This window comes from Festucalex cinctus, chromosome 13 (genome assembly GCF_051991245.1).
Source record: "Festucalex cinctus isolate MCC-2025b chromosome 13, RoL_Fcin_1.0, whole genome shotgun sequence".
Lineage (NCBI taxonomy): Eukaryota > Metazoa > Chordata > Actinopteri > Syngnathiformes > Syngnathidae > Festucalex > Festucalex cinctus.
This window is the reverse complement of record NC_135423.1, coordinates 2,835,075-2,853,932: the sequence shown is the minus strand read 5'-3', so window position 1 is coordinate 2,853,932 and position 18,858 is coordinate 2,835,075. Positions and strand designations below refer to the sequence as shown.

The following is an 18,858-nucleotide window of genomic DNA, read 5'->3' as shown; positions in this document are numbered from 1 at the left end:
AAAGTAAATTAAAGATGCAAGCCGGTTTTTTTTGTTTTTTTTTCCCAAGGCGAATCCTTGAAATGATTATCAAACTTTGACGCCATGCTCCGCCCACACTCGATGGCGTCGGAAGAATAGCTTGGAAAGTTAGCATTGGACATTTGGGTCAACTCCCGGGTAGAAGTTTGTCAAAGTACGAGCCCTGGAACTTGCGCAAAATGGCTGCTTCAAATCAAAACGGCCAAATACAAATACGTCCTTTTTGTGGTTCTAGTTTGAGGCCGAAATCTTAGCATTAAAGTCACCCTCCAGTATGATGTATTTTTCACAAAAAGCTCGTTTTCTTTGCTTTTTGGTCAGAAAATGGTGAAAGCACCCCATGTTGTACTGATAATTGCTAAAGAGCAAGTCAACTTGAAATGAAAATGCTGTAAAACTCTTGCTAAACTCTTGCTAAAGTTGATATGTTTTTGGTCATATTAAGTCCTCCCAAAAGGCAATTAATTTAATTTGTCGAGAATAATTGAGAAAATTATTCCAAGGGGCTCCTAGAGGGTAGTTTAACTCATTCACTCGCCGCCATTTTCACAGAAGCAATCCCGGCTGTTTTACTGGATTTTGACTGATTTTACAAGGCCCACAAAATATTGTGTTCAATTGCTATAAAAGCATGGAACCTATCATAAGAAAGATTAAAGTCTCTTCTTTCATCAGGAAAAAAAAAAGTATGTTTCTATCTGTTTCCATTTTGCAGCAATTAGCATTAGAAGAGAGCTAAGTTTCATCAGTTTTCACAAATCTATTTAAAATTGGAAGTAATTGAGCTTTTTTTTTTCTACATGGCCCTGGTTGATCTCCTTTGCTCTGCTGCCACCTGCTGGCCGTTTGTGTAATAACTACCATTTCTGCAACCGTTCTTTGCAGCTGAGAGGCTGCATCAAAGCCTCGCATAAAAAAACAAAAAACGTCTAAATACGTCTTTGGGACACAACATTAAAAAAAACAAACGTATTTACACGTTATTGGGAGCAAATGAGTTAAAATACTTTCTACAAATGACATATTTTTCCGATGCCAGTGTGATTCGTACATTACATTTGTGCCTTTTCACGTCCACTAATGCAATTCCGGATTGCCCGAATCCACCAGGTTGCCTTTGTTGTCTATTCCACGCGTACGCTGCAATTTTGGTAACACACACTGTTGTCGTGTGGTTTGATTGCTCCTTTATGGCCAAGAATGTTCAACTCACAATGAAAGCCCAAACAATCAGATGACCTCAAGGAAATTACTTTTAGCCACAACAAGCTGGGGCTCCTTTTCTCCTTGTGTTGTCAACTGAAGCAAGGCGGCAGTGCGGGACCTTGGAGGCGTGTCTCCCCCGCCAGTGCTCCGCCGCCGCTCCATTATGTTGGCCTTGTGCGTGTGGCACGGGTGGGAAGGGGGGTGGAAGGGGGGGTGGGGGGCTCCTTTATGATATGGGCAAAACAAGCAATGCAAAATGCAGACGGTTGCATTTTCCTCAAGAAACGCCTTTAAGGGGACATACTGTGCATGTTTACAGAATTGAAAACATTATTTGCTTAATATATATATATATATATATATATATATATATATATATATATATATATATATAAATAACCATATATAACCACATCTACAAATAACCTGACCCATCTTTGCATTTTAACTCATTTGCTCCCAATAACGTGTAAATACGTTTTTTTTCATGTTTTAAGTGTCCCAAAGACGTATTTATACGCTTTTTTTGTTTTGGTTTTTTTATGCTAGAGCATACAGAAGGCTTTGATGCAGCCTCTCAACTGCAAAGAACGGTTGCAGAAATGGTAGTTATTACACAAACGGCCAGCAGGTGGCAGCAGAGCAAAGGAGATCAACCAGGGCCATGTAGAAAAAAAGCTCAATTACTTACTAAACTGAAAGTGAAAACTGATGAAACTTAGCTCTCTTCTAATGCTAATTGCTGCAAAACGGAAACAGATAGAAACATACCTTTTTTTTTCCTGATGAAAGAAGAGACTTTAATCTTTCTTTTGATGGGTTCCATGCTTTTATAGCAATAGAACACAATATTCTGTGGGCCTTGCAAAATCAGTCAAAATCCAGTAAAACAGCCGGGAGCGAACGGGATTGCGAAATGTGAAAATGGCGGCGAGTGAATGAGTTAAAAATCATAAGTGGCTCTTAAGCAAAAAAAGTTTGCCCACCCATGTTCTGAAAATAAAAGCGGCAGCTAATTTGCTATGGTAGTTAGCGATTTGTTCTTATCTATAATTACAGTTTTCTTGACACTGGTCTTGTCTCCGCTTGTAGCTAAAAATAAATCCTGCCACCAGTCAGGAAAATATTGTTGGCAACTGCACAGCGTTTCCGCTAAGCGCTCATGAAAAAGTTAATAGGGCTTTACAGGAGCGCTCGGCCCATTTTTTTTCCGGGAATGCACCGCGGCCCTTGGCACGGTGACGAGAACCCGAGTTCGTGTCGTGTCCGGATTGAATGAAAACGGGCAGCAGTTTGATTAGACGTTTTCCAAGAAATTATTATTGATAGAGCTCAAATTGGAGTATGATTGACACAATGTCAGTCATGTTAGACTTAGACTTTTAGACTTGACTTTATTGATCCCTTTGGGATGGCTCCCTCTGGGAAATTTACATTTCCAGCAGCAATAGGAACAGATAATAAAATAAAAATAATTAAATCAATCAATAAATAAAATTATTACACCAGATATTGAATTAATAATAATAAGAATTAAAAAAATAGTTGGAGGAATTCCTACACTGCAAAAAAAATTTTTTTAACTTTTTTTTTTATTTTTGGTGAGTATATTATATAACTTAAGCAAAAATCTTGGCAAGATTAAAACAAATAACCCCTGCTAGCCTAAAAATAAAGAAATAAATAATTATAATTAAAAAAAAAAAAAAAAAAAAAAAAACTCCCATGCTTTAAAACTGATGCCTTCATAGTAGCTACACTTTCTTCACATAACCAGTAATATCTCAATAAATTCAGATTATCAAAGGGAAACTCCGTTTGAAGCAACTAAAAGGCTCTTACACAAAGAGTCCCTGTCAATAAAAGTAATATTGAGGCACACAAAGAACAAGCATTTTGAGATTTTTTCAGGCAACTGATCTTTGAACATAAATAGCAGCAACACATTTAGACATACAATATACAGTAACAGTACTTGTATATTCTTTATCCTCTGCGAGGAGCAGAGCCAAGCTGTACAGTACTGTCTGATTTTTTTGTATTTATTTTTGTAAAAAAAAATTTTTTTTTTTTGGGGGGGGGGGGGGGGGGGGGTTATTTGGGAAGAAGAACAAATGACGTTTGTTTTTCAAAAGCTGAGGCTCACATGCTCAAGACTTACTGTAGACTTGCAGATGCCCCTTGAAAGCCGTCCCTCCCCTCGGGTTCTCGGCTTTGCACTCGTACGTCCCCGAGTCCTCCAGCTGGATGTTGGGAATCTCCAGGACGGCCTGGGACTTGCGCAGTCGGGCCTTTTTCGGTATATTGCCGTTGATCTTCCGCCATGTGATTGTCGGCACCGGACTGCGAGGAGAAAAGGACAATATGCAATTCACCGCACCGTGTATAAATATCAGATGAGCGCGTTCACGAGCGATCTCATCCAGATGTGTTGACGAAGCGGCAACCACGTGCCGATAAGTATCCACGCGCTGCGTTTGTTCACGGGCGCCCGTTTGAACGGGAGTGATGGATGAGTCGAGCATCTCGACGCGCACGCTGTCACTCGTGTTCCCGTATGACAACTGGACGTGACGGCTTCTCGGGCGGCAGGAAATGCGGCGCCGCACCAACCTCCGGCGAGCACATCAATCACCGGAGTGGAGCCGGCGGAAACGCGTCGCGTCCATCAGCCACCGAAACTTAACGAAATCACAAGGACTTCAAAGGTTTTATTTGTATTGATTTTTTTTAATCAGTTCGGGGAGGGGGGGGTTCATTTACTATTGTCAAACAGCTTATCAAATACCTTAATTTGTTTCAAAAGGGATTTGACACTCACCACAATTTATAACGTGAAAAAAAGAAGGTGAGGGCTTGGGGGTTACGGACGGGATTTACTAGGGTTAAGGATTAGAGAATGGGTCAGGAAGTAAGGGTAAGCATTAACTCATTCACTCGCCGCCATTTTCACATTTCGCAATCCCGTTCGCTCCCGGCTGTTTTACTGGATTTGGACTGAGTTTGCAGGGCCCACAGAATATTGTGTTCAATTGCTATAAAAGCATGGAACCTATCAAAAGAAAGATTAAAGTCTCGTCTTTCATCAGGAAAAAAACGTATGTTTCTATCTGTTTCCGTTTTGCAGCAATTCACATTAGAATACAGCTAAGCTTTGTCATTATTTACATTCCTGGTGAAAACACTGGCAAAAAGAGCTTGTTGCAACATGGCCCTGGTTGATCTCTTATACTCTGCTGCCACCTGCTGGCCGTTTGTGTAATAACTACCATTTCTGCAACCGTTCTTTGCAGTTGAGAGGCTGCATCAAAGCCTTCTGTATGCTCGAGCATTAAAAAAACAAAAACAAAAAAACGTATAAATACGTCTTTGGGACATTTAGAACATAAAAAAAAACGGATTTATACGTTATTGGGAGTAAATGAGTTAATCATCATTCTAATTTAGGAGGGCCAAGGTTGGATTTGGCTAAAAGCTCAAGGTTAGGTTTAGGATTATGGTCAGGGAGTTGGGGTTATGCTGGCGCGCAACGATTGGGTTAGAATTAAGGATTAGAATTAGGGTTAGGGAGTCATGGTAACAATTAGTTAGAGGGTTATAATTAGCTTTAGGATTGTGTAAAGAGCATTTAGTAAAATATTTACCATAACACCAACTCAGTTTTTTTTTTGGTAGCCGTAGGTTCGTGGGCTAAAATTTAGCATTAAAGAAAGGGTTAAGGAATTGTGGGGATTATTGGTTGGGAAATTGGTTAGTTGGAAGTAGAATGAGGTAAGGGGGGCCAATTCACACTGGCTGCGTTACGAACGCGGTGTGCTTTCCGCAAGCGTCCTATTTTTAGACGACTCGGACAGGAAGTCGAACGTGTCGCACTAAGGTAAATCTGGTATATTTCAAAATAAGACCGTTTTTTTGGGAGGGAAGCTAGTTCACTACATAGCATGACATGAGTCGGACATTTAAGGGTTAGGATTAGGGCTGGGCAATAAATCAAATTAATTCGATACATCGTCATTTTAAAAAAATCGAATTGTTGAAAATTTGCTAAATCGTGAATTTTGTCTTCTGGATGATTAAAAGCTGTTGTTCTTATGTTCTGTTACATCCAAATGCTTTTACGTGATGTAATTTTGCGTTAAAACTGATCTAGAATCCGTATACGTTACTGGTGTCTCAACATTTTGCACAGGAATTATTTTTTGAATAAATGAAACCTTTAAGTAAACGTTTGTTGGATTTATTAGGTTAAAATCGATTAAAATCGTAATCGTCCTTGAATAACTGCAAAAATCGCGATTTAATTTTTTTGGCCATATCGCCCAGCCCGAGCTCAGAATCAATTAAACATGACAAAATAACACGATTTAAAGACAAAACGTACTTACCCATGGTAGAAGTCCCAGAAATAATGTCCAAAAAGCATATCGATGTGACAACAGGCAAGCGTAACTATTGTTTACAAAATACGACTCTATATATACTAGTGTTGTTCCGATACCGTTTTTTGGCTCCCGATACCGACACCCAGCTTTGCAGTATCGGCCGATACCATACCGATACTTAAAGGTTTTTTTTTCCTCAACATGAAAAAGCTGTCCTGCCATTGGTTCAGAGCATTCAAGGGCCAATAGGATATCTTAGATCGGCATGCAGTGAACATGTCAAACATCAGTGAATGTCGTGCACCAGCAAGACACAAGATGCTGCATCCAAAATTCTATATTAGCGTTGGAATTAATGGTATCGGCATGTTACTTGTGAGTAGTCACCGATACCCATACCACTGTTTTAATGCAGTATCGGCACCTCTGCCGATACCAGTATCGGTATCGGAACAACACTAATATATACGGTTGCTATCACGCGAACTCAACTCTCCAGCATAAAACTTGTGGTCTGGCGGGTGCAGATTTCTTGCGGAAGCCGTACGGAAAACGCACCGCGTCCTTTCCGCAGTCAGTGTGGATTGGGCGTAAGGCTGCGGTTTAGCATTACTGTTGGGTAAAATGTTCAGCGATAGCTTTAACCTTAGAGATGAGTTATTAGCAGTGCCAACTAAACTAATAATCCTCTGCTCAAGACCGGAGGAAAGTCTCCAAGACACTTAAGGTGCTACACTTTATTTATTCACTTCATTTATTCCCGTGCAGATGACATCCCAATTAGCATTCCGCACAATTGCTGCGCCCACCTTCGGAATTGCTCCGTGATTAAGGCTCCGCGTCGACTCCATGCCAGGCTGCCGGTGAAGGATGGCGTTGATTCACTTGATTAAGATCCGCGCATTGTCTGCCCGCTACTCGTTTGTTTTTTGTTTTTTTCAAAAACATCCGTCTCCCAGACACATTAAGCGGCCACCTCGAGAGCGCCAGCCCGCTGTTATAACAAGCCACTCCACAGCCGCCGCTTAGCGCCAAGGCCTTCGCCATTCTGGCGGCCCCCTCGAGGCTGAACGAGCAGCTGCCAGGATTTTTAGAGTTTGATTCCCCTCGGGGTCAGTTAAACTCAAAAGTGAGTGGGCTGCTGTACGGCAATTTGGGTGAAAGTATCCAAAATGTTTCAGGGCGCGAGTGAAAGGAAGTCGGCGAGAGACGAAACTCTCTGAAGCGACGCCACTTTTTTTTCTTGGAATGGAAAAAAGCGGCGTTTCAACTTTGATCCATCCATCCGTGAATCCATTTCGTACCGCGTTTCCTGCTCAGAAGCTGGAGTCTATCCCGGGAGACCGCAGACTGTAGCGTGGATTGGTCGGCAGTCAATCGCAGCCCCACATTGGACGGAACATTATTTCCGCCGACACAAAAAAACGGTTAAACCGCAGCAATTATTTACGGAGAGTTTGAAACTTGGATGAGGCTCGGTTTTCTTTGGGGGCTGCTGAAATCTCTAAACCAATAAGACATTCTGAATTGACTTTCATTTCATTCATGATTTTGTAACCATGCGGATGGCAGGAGGTTTTTTGGTTGGTGCCGGATTTCACTTTGATGGACTGGATGTGCTGGTTTCTGTGGATCTCACTCTGCCTCATCTATCCTTCCCTCCTTCCTCTCTTTAGTTTTTCCTCTGGTCTCTTGAGATCTCTTTCATTTGTTGGATCTCACTCTGCCTCATCTATCCTTCCCTCCTTCCTCTCTTTAGTTTTTCCTCTGGTCTCTTGAGATCTTTTTAATTTGTTGGAATTTAGATGTTTCTGGTTGACGTAAGACTCTGATTTTTGTAACCACGTGGAAGTGTTTGGTCGGCGCTGGATTTTACTTTGATTTATCTTTTTCTTTTGATCTTTTCTGACTTTTTTTCTCTGGTCTCCTGACCGTCTGAACCTCACGACTCTGGCGAGACCCTGAAGTATCCGGTTAAGGTGAAGGGTAATGGGGTTTTTATTAGATTTTAGGTCAATTAATGAGTATAAATTTACACGTATTTGCACGCATGCAAAAAAAAAAAAAAGAGAGAGAGCAATGATAATAAGATGTTGAATCGGTAAGACTACCGAATGAAAAATTCTGAGCTCTCTCTCTTTTAAAAAAAAAAAAAAAAAAAAAAAAAAAAAAAATGTGTGAAACAGTTACGTTTTTTTGCTTCTTGAACACATGAAGTCATCACTTATCTGGCCAATCACGGTCACCATCTTGGCACTCTGGTTGCCAGTCTCGATTGGGATCAACAGAAGGGCGTCGCTAACTTGATTTCCAACGCTATTCTAAGGACCGGCACTTCCTAAAAGGGTCCGCATCGAAAAAGTCATCCATCTCCACTAACTGGAAATGGCTTTCTGACTGAAAGTTATCAAGCAGAATTGAGTTTATTGAGGAAGAGAGCCAGGCGCAGCTGCCGCTCGGCTTTTTCCGGCAGAATTTCCGGTCCCCGGCGCCGCGATGTTTGGGAAGTAAACCCGTCGTAATGAGCGACGCTGATTGGAATCGAGGTAAGCGGCGATGGAGGTTTTCAGTGATTTATTTTAGATTAGAGACACTGGATGACAGACAGCCATGAATAATTCATGCTGACTAATTATAAACATAATGGAGTGTGTGATGCGAGATAATTTTTGCACAAGAAGCAAATCACTTTTCTCCGGAGACGATTGAAAATGTGTCGCGGCATGTTTTTCTTTGTTTGTTTAAATGTTGTAAAATTAACAATAAATCTTAGTTTCAGTCTCCAAGCTCAGACGTCTGCCAAGTTTTAAACATGTCGCCTGTGAAGTTAATAAGTAAACTTTGGTATCCGAGGGAACAAAATGTTATCGATCCAGAGGCAAGTCCCTGCATCACAGCTCCCCCAAAAACAAAAGTGTTTAATTGGATTGTCCATGTTAATTGACAAACCAGGAACTAACTACTAACTTTTTTTTTTTTTTTTTTTATCTATCGGTATACTCTAATACTGTACCGCTCTGTAATATTCCCCCTTTGATATTGTAATTATTTTTGGACTTTTGACTGACTTTTTTTTTTTTTCCAATTACTGCGACTTTTTTCTCACAAAATTTGAATCTTATTCTCGATATTGATTTCATTGAATATCATAAAAAGTAGAGCTCGGACTCGCACCCAAAATCTACAAGCGAGTATTAAACAAACTCAAAAATCGGTTGCTGTTTTTAATTTTTTTCCCCAAAAACGCTTCATAGACCAACAAATGAAAAATCCAATTTGATCAAAATAGTAAATGGAGTGCACTTATGTAGTGCTTTACTTTGACCATACGGTAAGCCTCGATCACTGACTTATTTATATATCAATATATCAAACTACAAAGTACATCCTTGTGTTGACGGAGCAGTGTTAATCTACGGAAATATTTTCATTTTTATTTTTTATTTTAGTTTACTTCAACTTCCAGTATCTCTCGTCGTACCCCGGCCAACGTTTTTTTTTTTTTTTTTTCTTCTTCTTGCTTTGTTTCGTACTAACTGCTAGCACTAAGCTAACCTGTCGTCTCCCGTCTACTGCCCACATGCCAAACTTACTTTCCTGCTCTTACATGACGCCAGCAGTGAACAAAGACAAAGGTGTTGATACACTGCCTAGCTGGGCTTGACTGAAAATATTAAAAAAAAAAAAAAAAAAAAAAAATGTATATATATATATATATATATATATATATATATATATATATATATATATATATATATATATTAGGGGTGTGAATTGCCTAGTACCTGACGATTCGATTCGTATCACGATTCACAGGTCACGATTCGGTTCGATACCGATTAATCCCGATACGAATTTATAAGTCGATTGTTGCAATTTTTTTTCATTCAAATTTAGAAAATACTAATCAGTAAGCTTGTAGAGTGTAAGATTTATATGAAAATGTATTATTTATTTATTTATGTCTTATAGAGGTTGTAATCTGTTTCATGTTTGAACAGCAATAAAATAAAATATTAAGGCTTAATGTTCCGTTCATATAACAGTCTTCCATGCTCAAGGTGTGAATCCTAAAAAAAAAAAAAAAAAAAAAAAAAATCAAAAAAAAAATCGATTCTGCCGATTATTGAATCGATTCATGTAATATCGCGATATATCGCCGAATCGATTTTTTTTAACACCCCTAATATATATATATATATATATATATATATATATATATATATATATATCAATGTCATATTACACTTCAAGCAACAGTAATAATTGTAAATCATAGTTGCAAGTTTATTCTTGCAATTGTTTGACTTCTTTCAAGTAGTAATACAAATGTTACTCCTTTTCAGTGAGACCCTAATAAGCTTTCAGCAAAATTGAACGGGAATATCCATGGAAGACAAACTACCACGAACGTATCATAAAAATGATCAATGTTGACGGAATACAAACCAACAATCGCTGGCCCACGCGAACGGTAGCCTCCCTTGAGGAGGTCGGAAAAAAAAAACTTTCCGGCATTTCCGACAGCGACTGCGACGGTAACTTTAGTAAGTGTGCTAAGTGCTTTTGGAAGGCGCTCTCTGCGGACTCTCCCTCCTGGCAGACGACTATTACAATGTCATTTATTTTCCGCGCCGATATAACCTTGTCCCGCTCCGTTCATTCATTCAACGCGGAGCCGGGAAACACGCGCACGCATACATTAGGCCGTATCCCTCAGGGTGGATACACCAACCATCCAACAGACACACTCTTCACCCGCTCTCTTAACATCCCGCCTGAAGAAGTCATGTAATGGAATAAAGACGTTTAAAGAGGACAGGAAAACACTGGGAATATTAACTGAGCTGTTTTTTTTTTGTTTTTTTTTTAAATATGATTTGATCAGCCGCCGCGGCAAATATCCGCCTTTTATTTGTGTGATGTGTCCTTGTTGACTTACTTGCCCAGCGCGAAGCACTCCAGTCTGACGGTGACGCCCCTGGCGGCCAGCACGGAGGTGGGGAAGTGCACCTCAATTTTGGGCTCGTACTCACCCATGACACCTGGAAAAGGTGAAGGAAGAGCAAGTAAGATATTATCATCACTCCTTATCCACTTTTATAGCACCCAATATAGTGAGTTCGCCGTCGACCATTTCATAATGTTTGTAAACAAAAGGCATCGGGGTGAGTCTTCTAAAGGGACGGAATGGGAAATCAAATGTCCATCATCTGGTTTGTGGAAGACATTTAAACATACGGTTGGGTTGTTGTTGAGTTAAAACGTAACAGCTAGCGCGCTAGCTAGCGCCAGTTGTCTTGCATGCTATCCATCGCAGCGTCAGGAGCACATTCGTGTCAATAAAATTAGCCGCAGTGATCATGTTAACTATTTCTGAATTTCCCCCACGTCTATTCTGGAACCAAATTAGGCGTTGTAAGTAAGCTAGCTGTTGTTAGCGTTAGTAGCTGGTGTAAGTACTAGAAAGAGTTAGAGAAGGCTAAAACATATGACAAGCGGATTCAACATTGAAACACTAAGTTTGACAAAACCGGTAACATTTTGTGTTCTAGCAACAGTCTGATACGAATAAGTCATGTTTCCAACGTAGCAGCTGCGGCTAACTGTGGCTTAATTACAGCTCTCATGTTAGCTTGGTATTGCTAACACTGCTATTTTGTTGAAGCTGTATACGTTTTCTACGTGACTATTTATCACAACTCCAGACTTTCATAATTGCATGGCATTATGAATGGCCATATTTGTGAACCGAGCGTGTACTGTAAATGTTAGCGAGGGACATGACTTTGGTCGGCGGGAGGGTGACCACTTCCATAAGGTCAAAAAGGAGGACTTATTATTAAAAATGAAGTGTTCCCTCACTATAACGCGGTTCACTTTTCATGGCTTTGCTGTTTCGCGGATTTTTCCGTAAAAAAAACAAAAAAAACAAAAAAACAAAAAAAAAAACAAAAGCAGATTCTTGATCTTAAAAGACATCAGAAGCTGAAAAGATGTGCTGCGCACGTCCACATTAACTCATTCAAACCCAAAGACGTATAAGTACGTTTTTCAATACTTTGTTTTTCACTCCCAAAAACATATTTATCCGTTTTTTTTGTTTTTGTTTGTTTGTTTGTTTTTTAAATGCCTAAAGCATAAAGATAGAGCTTCTGACATGAAGAGGTTGTTTAAAGCAATGGTAGATATTGCAAAAAACGGCTAGCAGGTGGCAGAAGTGTATAAGAAAACAGCCAGGGCCATTTGCAATAAGCTCTTTTGGCCAGTGTTTTCAACAGGTTTGTGAATGATGATGATGAAACTTAGCAATATTCTAATGCTAATTGCTGCAAAATGGAAACGGATATGTTTTTAAAGCAATAGAACAGAATATTCTGTGGACCTTGCAAAGTCAGTCAAAATCCAGTAAAACAGACAGGAGCAAAAGGGGTTGTTGCTTCTGTGAAAATGGCGGCGAGTGAATGAGTTAAGTGCACCATCTGCCTTATCTTTCAACCATCCCCTTCTACTTTTCACACTTTATTAAACGTGGGTGGCAACACCGTTCTAACATAAAAGAGAATAATTGCGTTTCCTCTTTATCTCCACAACGTCCTTTTTGTGCCCGGTGTTTATCCCAAGAAGGTTAATAGTCGTCGGCACGCGCTCTCGCGTTTTCGCAGCGGTAGCACATTCACGCCGGGCTGAGTTAGGCCGTGTTAAATGGTCGCCAAGGAAAGCCGCCATGAAGATGATGTACTAACACAATGTGCGAACGCAGGCCGGGATAAGCGATCCGCTCGACGAGCCGCGTTGCGAGCCGCCAAGGTGCTATCGGTCCGGCTAAGTGGCGACGTGACGGCAACGCCTCCTCCGCTCGCACTCGAGGAGCGAGCTTCCTTTTGTTTATGTGTCTCACGCCAACGCGGCTATTAATATCCATTCGCCATCACGTCACGACATATGGCTACCAGATCATTTGGATTAAAAAAAAAAACAATAAACTATTATTTTGTCACTATTTGCCAAACAAGCAGGCATACGTGACTGGTGGACCATCACACACAAAAAATTTACATTTGGTGCCACACATACAGAAAAAAGTGAGTAATAGAAAAACTGTGACCCAGTATTAAGATACTGAACTGTATTATTGCTCACTGAACCACAAAAACATGGCGAGATTGTCGAGGAAGAAGCTAAATCCACAAAGACAAAAAGGTGATATGCTAATTAAAGGCAAGATGGTGGAATTGGCGCCACACGTGGAAAAACGCAAGTAATTGAAATATTGTGACCCTGTATCAAGATACAAGATACTGCACTGTATTATTGCTTATTGAACCACAAAAACATGGCGAGATTGTCGAGGAAGACAAACAGATGATACGCTAATTAAAGGCAAGATGGTGGAATTCAAATTTGAAATCTTAATAAAAATCAGTGTCAGACTGTTCCATTTTTTTGCACTGACCGACAGTTGGTTCAATTTCAGGCTAAGATGCCACAGGAATGCGCCATTGGGTGCAATTGGTGTCAAGGAAGTAAGTAGGTATGTAGTCATTATTGTTTTCAGTTTGGGATGTTCAATACTACGTTTACTTGCGTCAAACTACTACTTCCGAGGGGGACTTACTCAATGTCAGATTTGTTTTGCTTTAAGTATCGGTGGCTGACATAAGGTTGGTATCGGCCCGATACCGATACCTCGCATCCCTCCGTTTAGTGTTACGAAATGAACCGTGCACCGAATGACATCTCGTGTTTTTTACGCGCAACTGTAAAATGACTCATTTCATTCTGCGCATTCACGGCCTCAAAGTAATAAGTAATGGATTTGCAATGTTTCATTTCTTGCCACTGTCATATTTCTTAAAAATCCCGTGAATGCAATCTCCGAGCCTCAGCCTTGATCCAAATAAAAGGAATAATGCGAGCGAGCGAGAACATTACCAACCGTCATTGCGGCGGCGCGTAACGTCTGCGGTCAGATTCAACAAGGTCGAAATGCTTTCTTCTCCCCTCTTGCTTTGTTCTACTCTGAAACGAAGCAAATTATGAAAAAAACTGCACGACATGAGTATCACCTTATAGATTCTATAATGCTTGACATTGTTCATGTATATGGACTTTCAATTGCACAGGCTTTCACTTGTTGCATACTTGTTGCATTCAGGTGGAATGGTAAAACTTTCTGGCATTAGTCAGCAGCATGTCACAATATTACGGAGTTCCTCTGGTGTCAGGGTCTGAATTTTTATTTTTATTTATTTTTTGCTAATCTGTTCCCACAGTTTAACAATCTGTACTCACAGATTAACAATCTGTACCCACAGTTTAGTAATATTTACCCACAGTTTAACAATCTGTAACCACAGATTACTAATCTGTACCCACAGTTTAGTAATCTGTACCTACAGTTTAGTAATCTGTACCTACAGTTTAGTAAACTGTACCCACAGTTTAACAATCTGTACCCACAGATTACTAATCTGTACCCACAGTTTAGTAATCTGTACCCACAGTTTAGTAAACTGTACCCACAGTTTAACAAACTGTACCCACAGTTTAACAATCTGTACCCACAGTTTAACAATCTGTACCCACAGTTTAGTAATCTGTACCCACAGTTTAGTAAACTGTACCCACAGTTTAGTAAACTGTACCCACAGTTTAACAATCTGTACCCACAGTTTAACAATCTGTACTCACAGTTTAACAATCTGTACCCACAGATTACTAATCTGTACCCACAGTTTAGTAATCTGTACCTACAGTTTAGTAATCTGTACCTACAGTTTAGTAAACTGTACCCACAGTTTAACAATCTGTACCCACAGTTTAACAATCTGTACCCACAGATTACTAATCTGTACCCACAGTTTAACAAACTGTACCCACAGTTTAACAATCTGTACCCACAGTTTAACAATCTGTACCCACAGTTTAGTAATCTGTACCCACAGTTTAGTAAACTGTACCCACAGTTTAGTAAACTGTACCCACAGTTTAGTAAACTGTACCCACAGTTTAACAATCTGTACCCACAGTTTAACAATCTGTACTCACAGTTTAACAATCTGTACCCACAGATTACTAATCTGTACCCACAGTTTAGTAATCTGTACCCACAGTTTAGTAATCTGTACCTACAGTTTAGTAATCTGTACCTACAGTTTAGTAAACTGTACCCACAGTTTAACAATCTGTACCCACAGTTTAACAATCTGTACCCACAGATTACTAATCTGTACCCACAGTTTAGTAATCTGTACCCACAGTTTAGTAAACTGTACCCACAGTTTAACAATCTGTACCCACAGTTTAACAATCTGTACTCACAGTTTAACAATCTGTACCCACAGATTACTAATCTGTACCCACAGTTTAGTAATCTGTACCTACAGTTTAGTAAACTGTACCCACAGTTTAACAATCTGTACCCACAGATTACTAATCTGTACCCACAGTTTAGTAAACTGTGGGTACGGATTAGTATGTATTGTATTGTGTTTGTTCAATGTGTTGTTTTGATAGCTTAAAGGGATACTTGACTCATTGAACAATTTTCAGCAGTTAAAAAGTTAATATTTTGTCCAGAATGGATTTGATAACTTTGTTATTTTTCATGTGCAAATAATACCTTTAAAAAGTAATTTTTCTACTTGCTGTCGACTGATGATGACATCACCTGTGTTGAGGAACTTGGTAGCGACCAATCAAGGCTCACCTGTTTTCTGGGTTTGAGCAGTAAACTGAGCCATGATTGGACAAAATATGAACTTTTTACTTATGAAAATGGCTCAATGAGACAAGTATTCCTTTAAAGTTGAGCCAATGCTAGTTAGCTTTTTTTCCCCACACGATGCCAAATTAATCAAAATGGGGATAAATTCCAGAATCTGTACATTTTGACTTTTACATAAGTGCAGAAGTTTTGTCAGTACTACAAAAATTACTACTTTTTTTTTTTTTTTTTTTAAAGTATCGTCGTACATGTTATGTACGCGCAGCTATAAGACGCGTTGCAAAGATAAGGTGTGCGGATGCGGCATGCGAGCTGGCGATCAACGGCGTCCAGCGGGCCGTAATGGAGCCCAGATGCTTGTTTTGATGAAGAGCCTCGGTTATGGTTGACAACCGTGAGCTGCACACACGCGCGCGCGCTCGCTCGCGCACACGCGGCAGCTCCGGAGCGTAGACGGCTGTAATCACTTTTAGCGAGACACAGATTGCGGCGCGCGATTGGTCGCCGCCCGTGACCGGCGCGCCAACATTTGGGGCCCCGTCTTGCTGCGAGGCGCGCCAATGCAATTTTCACCATTATAAAAGCGGGACGCGGAATATTGGCGGCGGGCGCGAGTTGGGCTTTGCTTTGGCGTTACGGACTTTCATTTGTGAAAGCTGTCATGTTTGCCCGCAGAACAAAAAGACGATTTGTTTGCAAAAATGACACGTTGGCTTACTGGCCAGAAGGATCGCGTCAGTGCTTGTCAAACTGGGCAACCGGACGGAGCTGCAAAAACAAAAATTTTGGATCTCCAGGTGTAAGGATTAATTGATTAATCAATAATCATCTATCAAATTGCTAATGATTTTGGATCATCGATAAATCATTTAGATCCATCCATCGATTTTCTGAACCGCTTGCTCCTCACAAGGGGGTGCTGGAGCCTATCTCAGCTGGCTTCGGGCAGTACTGATTTAGTTGTTTGCTTTAGTTGGATGGTCGATTAGGTGGCTCGCTCAGAAAGTTGAGTTAGTTGATTAGTTGGTTACATGGCTGGTTGGCTAGTTAATTTCTTTCCAGTCGTTTAGCTGTTTGTTTGGTTAGTTGATCACTTAGTTTGGATCGTTTATTAAGTTTGGTTGGCTGAATTAGTTGAGTTGGGTGGGTGACTGGCTGGTATGTTGATTGGTTAATGTGGTAAGTTGACCTGGTTGGTTCATTGGTTCGTATGCTAGTTTGTTGAGTTAGTTGATTATTTGAGTATGTTGAGTTGTTTGGTTAGTTGATTGCTTATATGGCTACCTTGACGAGTTGGTTACATGGCTGGTTGACTGGTTGATTTCTTTCCGGTTAGTTGGCTGATTGGTTGGTTGATCACTTAGTTTGGATCGTTTATTAAGTTTGGTTAGCTGAATTAGTTGAGTTGGGTGGGTGACTGGCTGGTTTGTTGATTGGTTAGTTGCTCAGTGTGGTAAGTTGACCGGGTTGCTTAATTGGTTAGTATGCTAGTTTGTTGCGTTAGTCGACCGGCTGTTTGGCTTGTTGCTTTATTTCTTGATTAGTTGACTGACTGTTTTATTGCTTTCGAGTCGGCTAGTTGTGTGGCCGGCTAGTTGGTTAATTGTTAAGACTTGGTAGCAGAATTAGTCGAGTTGTATAGTTGAATGGTTGACTGGCTAGTTTGTTGACTGGTTAGTTGGTCAGTGTGGTAAGTTGACCGGGTTGGTTCCTTGGTTCGTATGCTAGTTTGTTGCCTGGTTGGGACGGCTGTTTTTGTTCAAAAAAATGTGTTTTCCTTTTTTGCAATTTGATACATGAACCAGGTAGTTGCCGACAAACTGAAAACTACCAATCAGAGTTGTGTGAGCATTTTCATGAACCGTCTCGTTCAGATTTTTATTTTTTTTTGTGAATACACAATAAGAATTTAACAACAGGTCAGACATACACAGAAGGTCGGCATCTGCATGTTTAACGGCCAAGCCGCAACGAGTCATTTTGTAAAAGGTTAAAGAATTTTTTTTTTTTTGCTGGAGGCCGTCCAATAATGTCATCATTTAACAATGTCACCATGTAATGAAGATGCGAGCTGACGCGGCTTCCGAGGCACGAAAGCCCTTTTTACCTCCATCAGCGGGGGAGCGCATCAAAACCTTGACGGGCTCCCGCGCGGCGGCGTGATGGACGCACACGCGCACGCGAGGCTTCAGAAGCCCCGCAGGTGGAGTGTAACGCATGCTTGTGCCCTGGAGGGGGCGCTATTAAAAATCAACAAGCCGGACCAGTCGATTTCCCTGGCGACCAGTTCCACCGAAGCGCAACGCAACCGAGGGAGGCGCGAGTCTTACTGCTCGTTATCAGTTTCCATCATTTGTAAGCCACAATGTTGACAACAATGCCATACTGGACAACCCGCTAGCAGGATGCTAATGTAACTTGTCTGCTACATAAACTAATCGTGCTAATTGCTAGAGGTGCAACGATGAATCGACAACTCGATTTTTTTTTCATAATCTATAAATAGCTTAAATATCTTTTGTTTAAAATTGTCCAAATTCTCAGAATTTCAGCTTCTCCACAGTAAACATACTCTGATTTCTACAGTCCTCCATAAAACATTTACTTTTCCTTTTGGGGGGTGAGGGGGAATAAAAACAGGAAAAAAACGATCAACATTTTTGCCTATTTTCCTCACATTACAGGCAAACCAATAACAATAAATAAGTTTGTGCACTGTCGATTTAAAATAATGTCCTGGTATTCAACCATTTTTTTTTATTATACAATTCATCGATTAATTGAAAAAAAAAAAAAGACAGATTAATCGATTAATGAAATAATCGTTTATTGCAGCCCTAATGCTGACACAGAAGCAGCAGACCTCCCCCAAGGCTTGACCTTACAGAGATATGTAAACGATACTAGGGCTTGATTTAAAAATGGAATAATCGACATTGAATCGAGTTTCCTTTTCTAGCCCAATATCGAATCATAAAACCATGAATTGATTATTTAAATATCTTTATTTTCCCCACAAATTCTTAAGAAAATAGAATTTTAAAGGCCATTTTTTTTGTATCTTACCGTTTTTGTGAAATTTACTTTTTTTTTTTTTTATTTTCTTAAACTTATGAATTACCCAACTTATTGCACTTTAAGACAATTCAGAATCTTTTAAGTTTGTATTTACAATTATTAAGTTACAATCATGAAAATATTCTCATCCCATCTTTGCTGTTATCCATGTTTGTGTGTAACACTCATGTTACTTTCGTTAATTAACTAAATCATTTGACCAGTTACTACGTCTGCAAAATGTACTTTGGAAATTAACATTAGTGGAGTTCTTAATCATGTTCTTGACATTTATGAAGAATTGATATTCTAGAATGAATCGGATTGAACAGAAGTGAATCGAATCGAAGAAAAAAATCAAAATCAAATCAAACTGAACTCTTGTGAACCGAAATCGATATTAGAATCGATACACAGGCCTACATGATACGTACATGCACATGCATTGCTTTTTATATATTT

The 18,858-nt window shown here is 40.0% G+C and overlaps 1 protein-coding gene across 5 annotated transcripts in view; it reads right to left on the bottom strand.

Annotated features, from left to right (window-relative positions):
* Positions 1-18,858, bottom strand: part of cntn5 (contactin 5) — a 211,790-nt gene that overhangs the window by 45,100 nt on the left and 147,832 nt on the right. For all 5 annotated transcript variants that reach the window (XM_077494311.1, XM_077494315.1, XM_077494313.1 and 2 more), the window contains 2 exons: positions 10,552-10,654; positions 3,389-3,570 (listed from right to left, as the gene is read on the bottom strand). In XM_077494311.1, the coding sequence (XP_077350437.1) occupies positions 3,389-3,570; positions 10,552-10,654 (285 nt within the window). The remainder of the gene's footprint in view (positions 1-3,388; positions 3,571-10,551; positions 10,655-18,858) is intronic.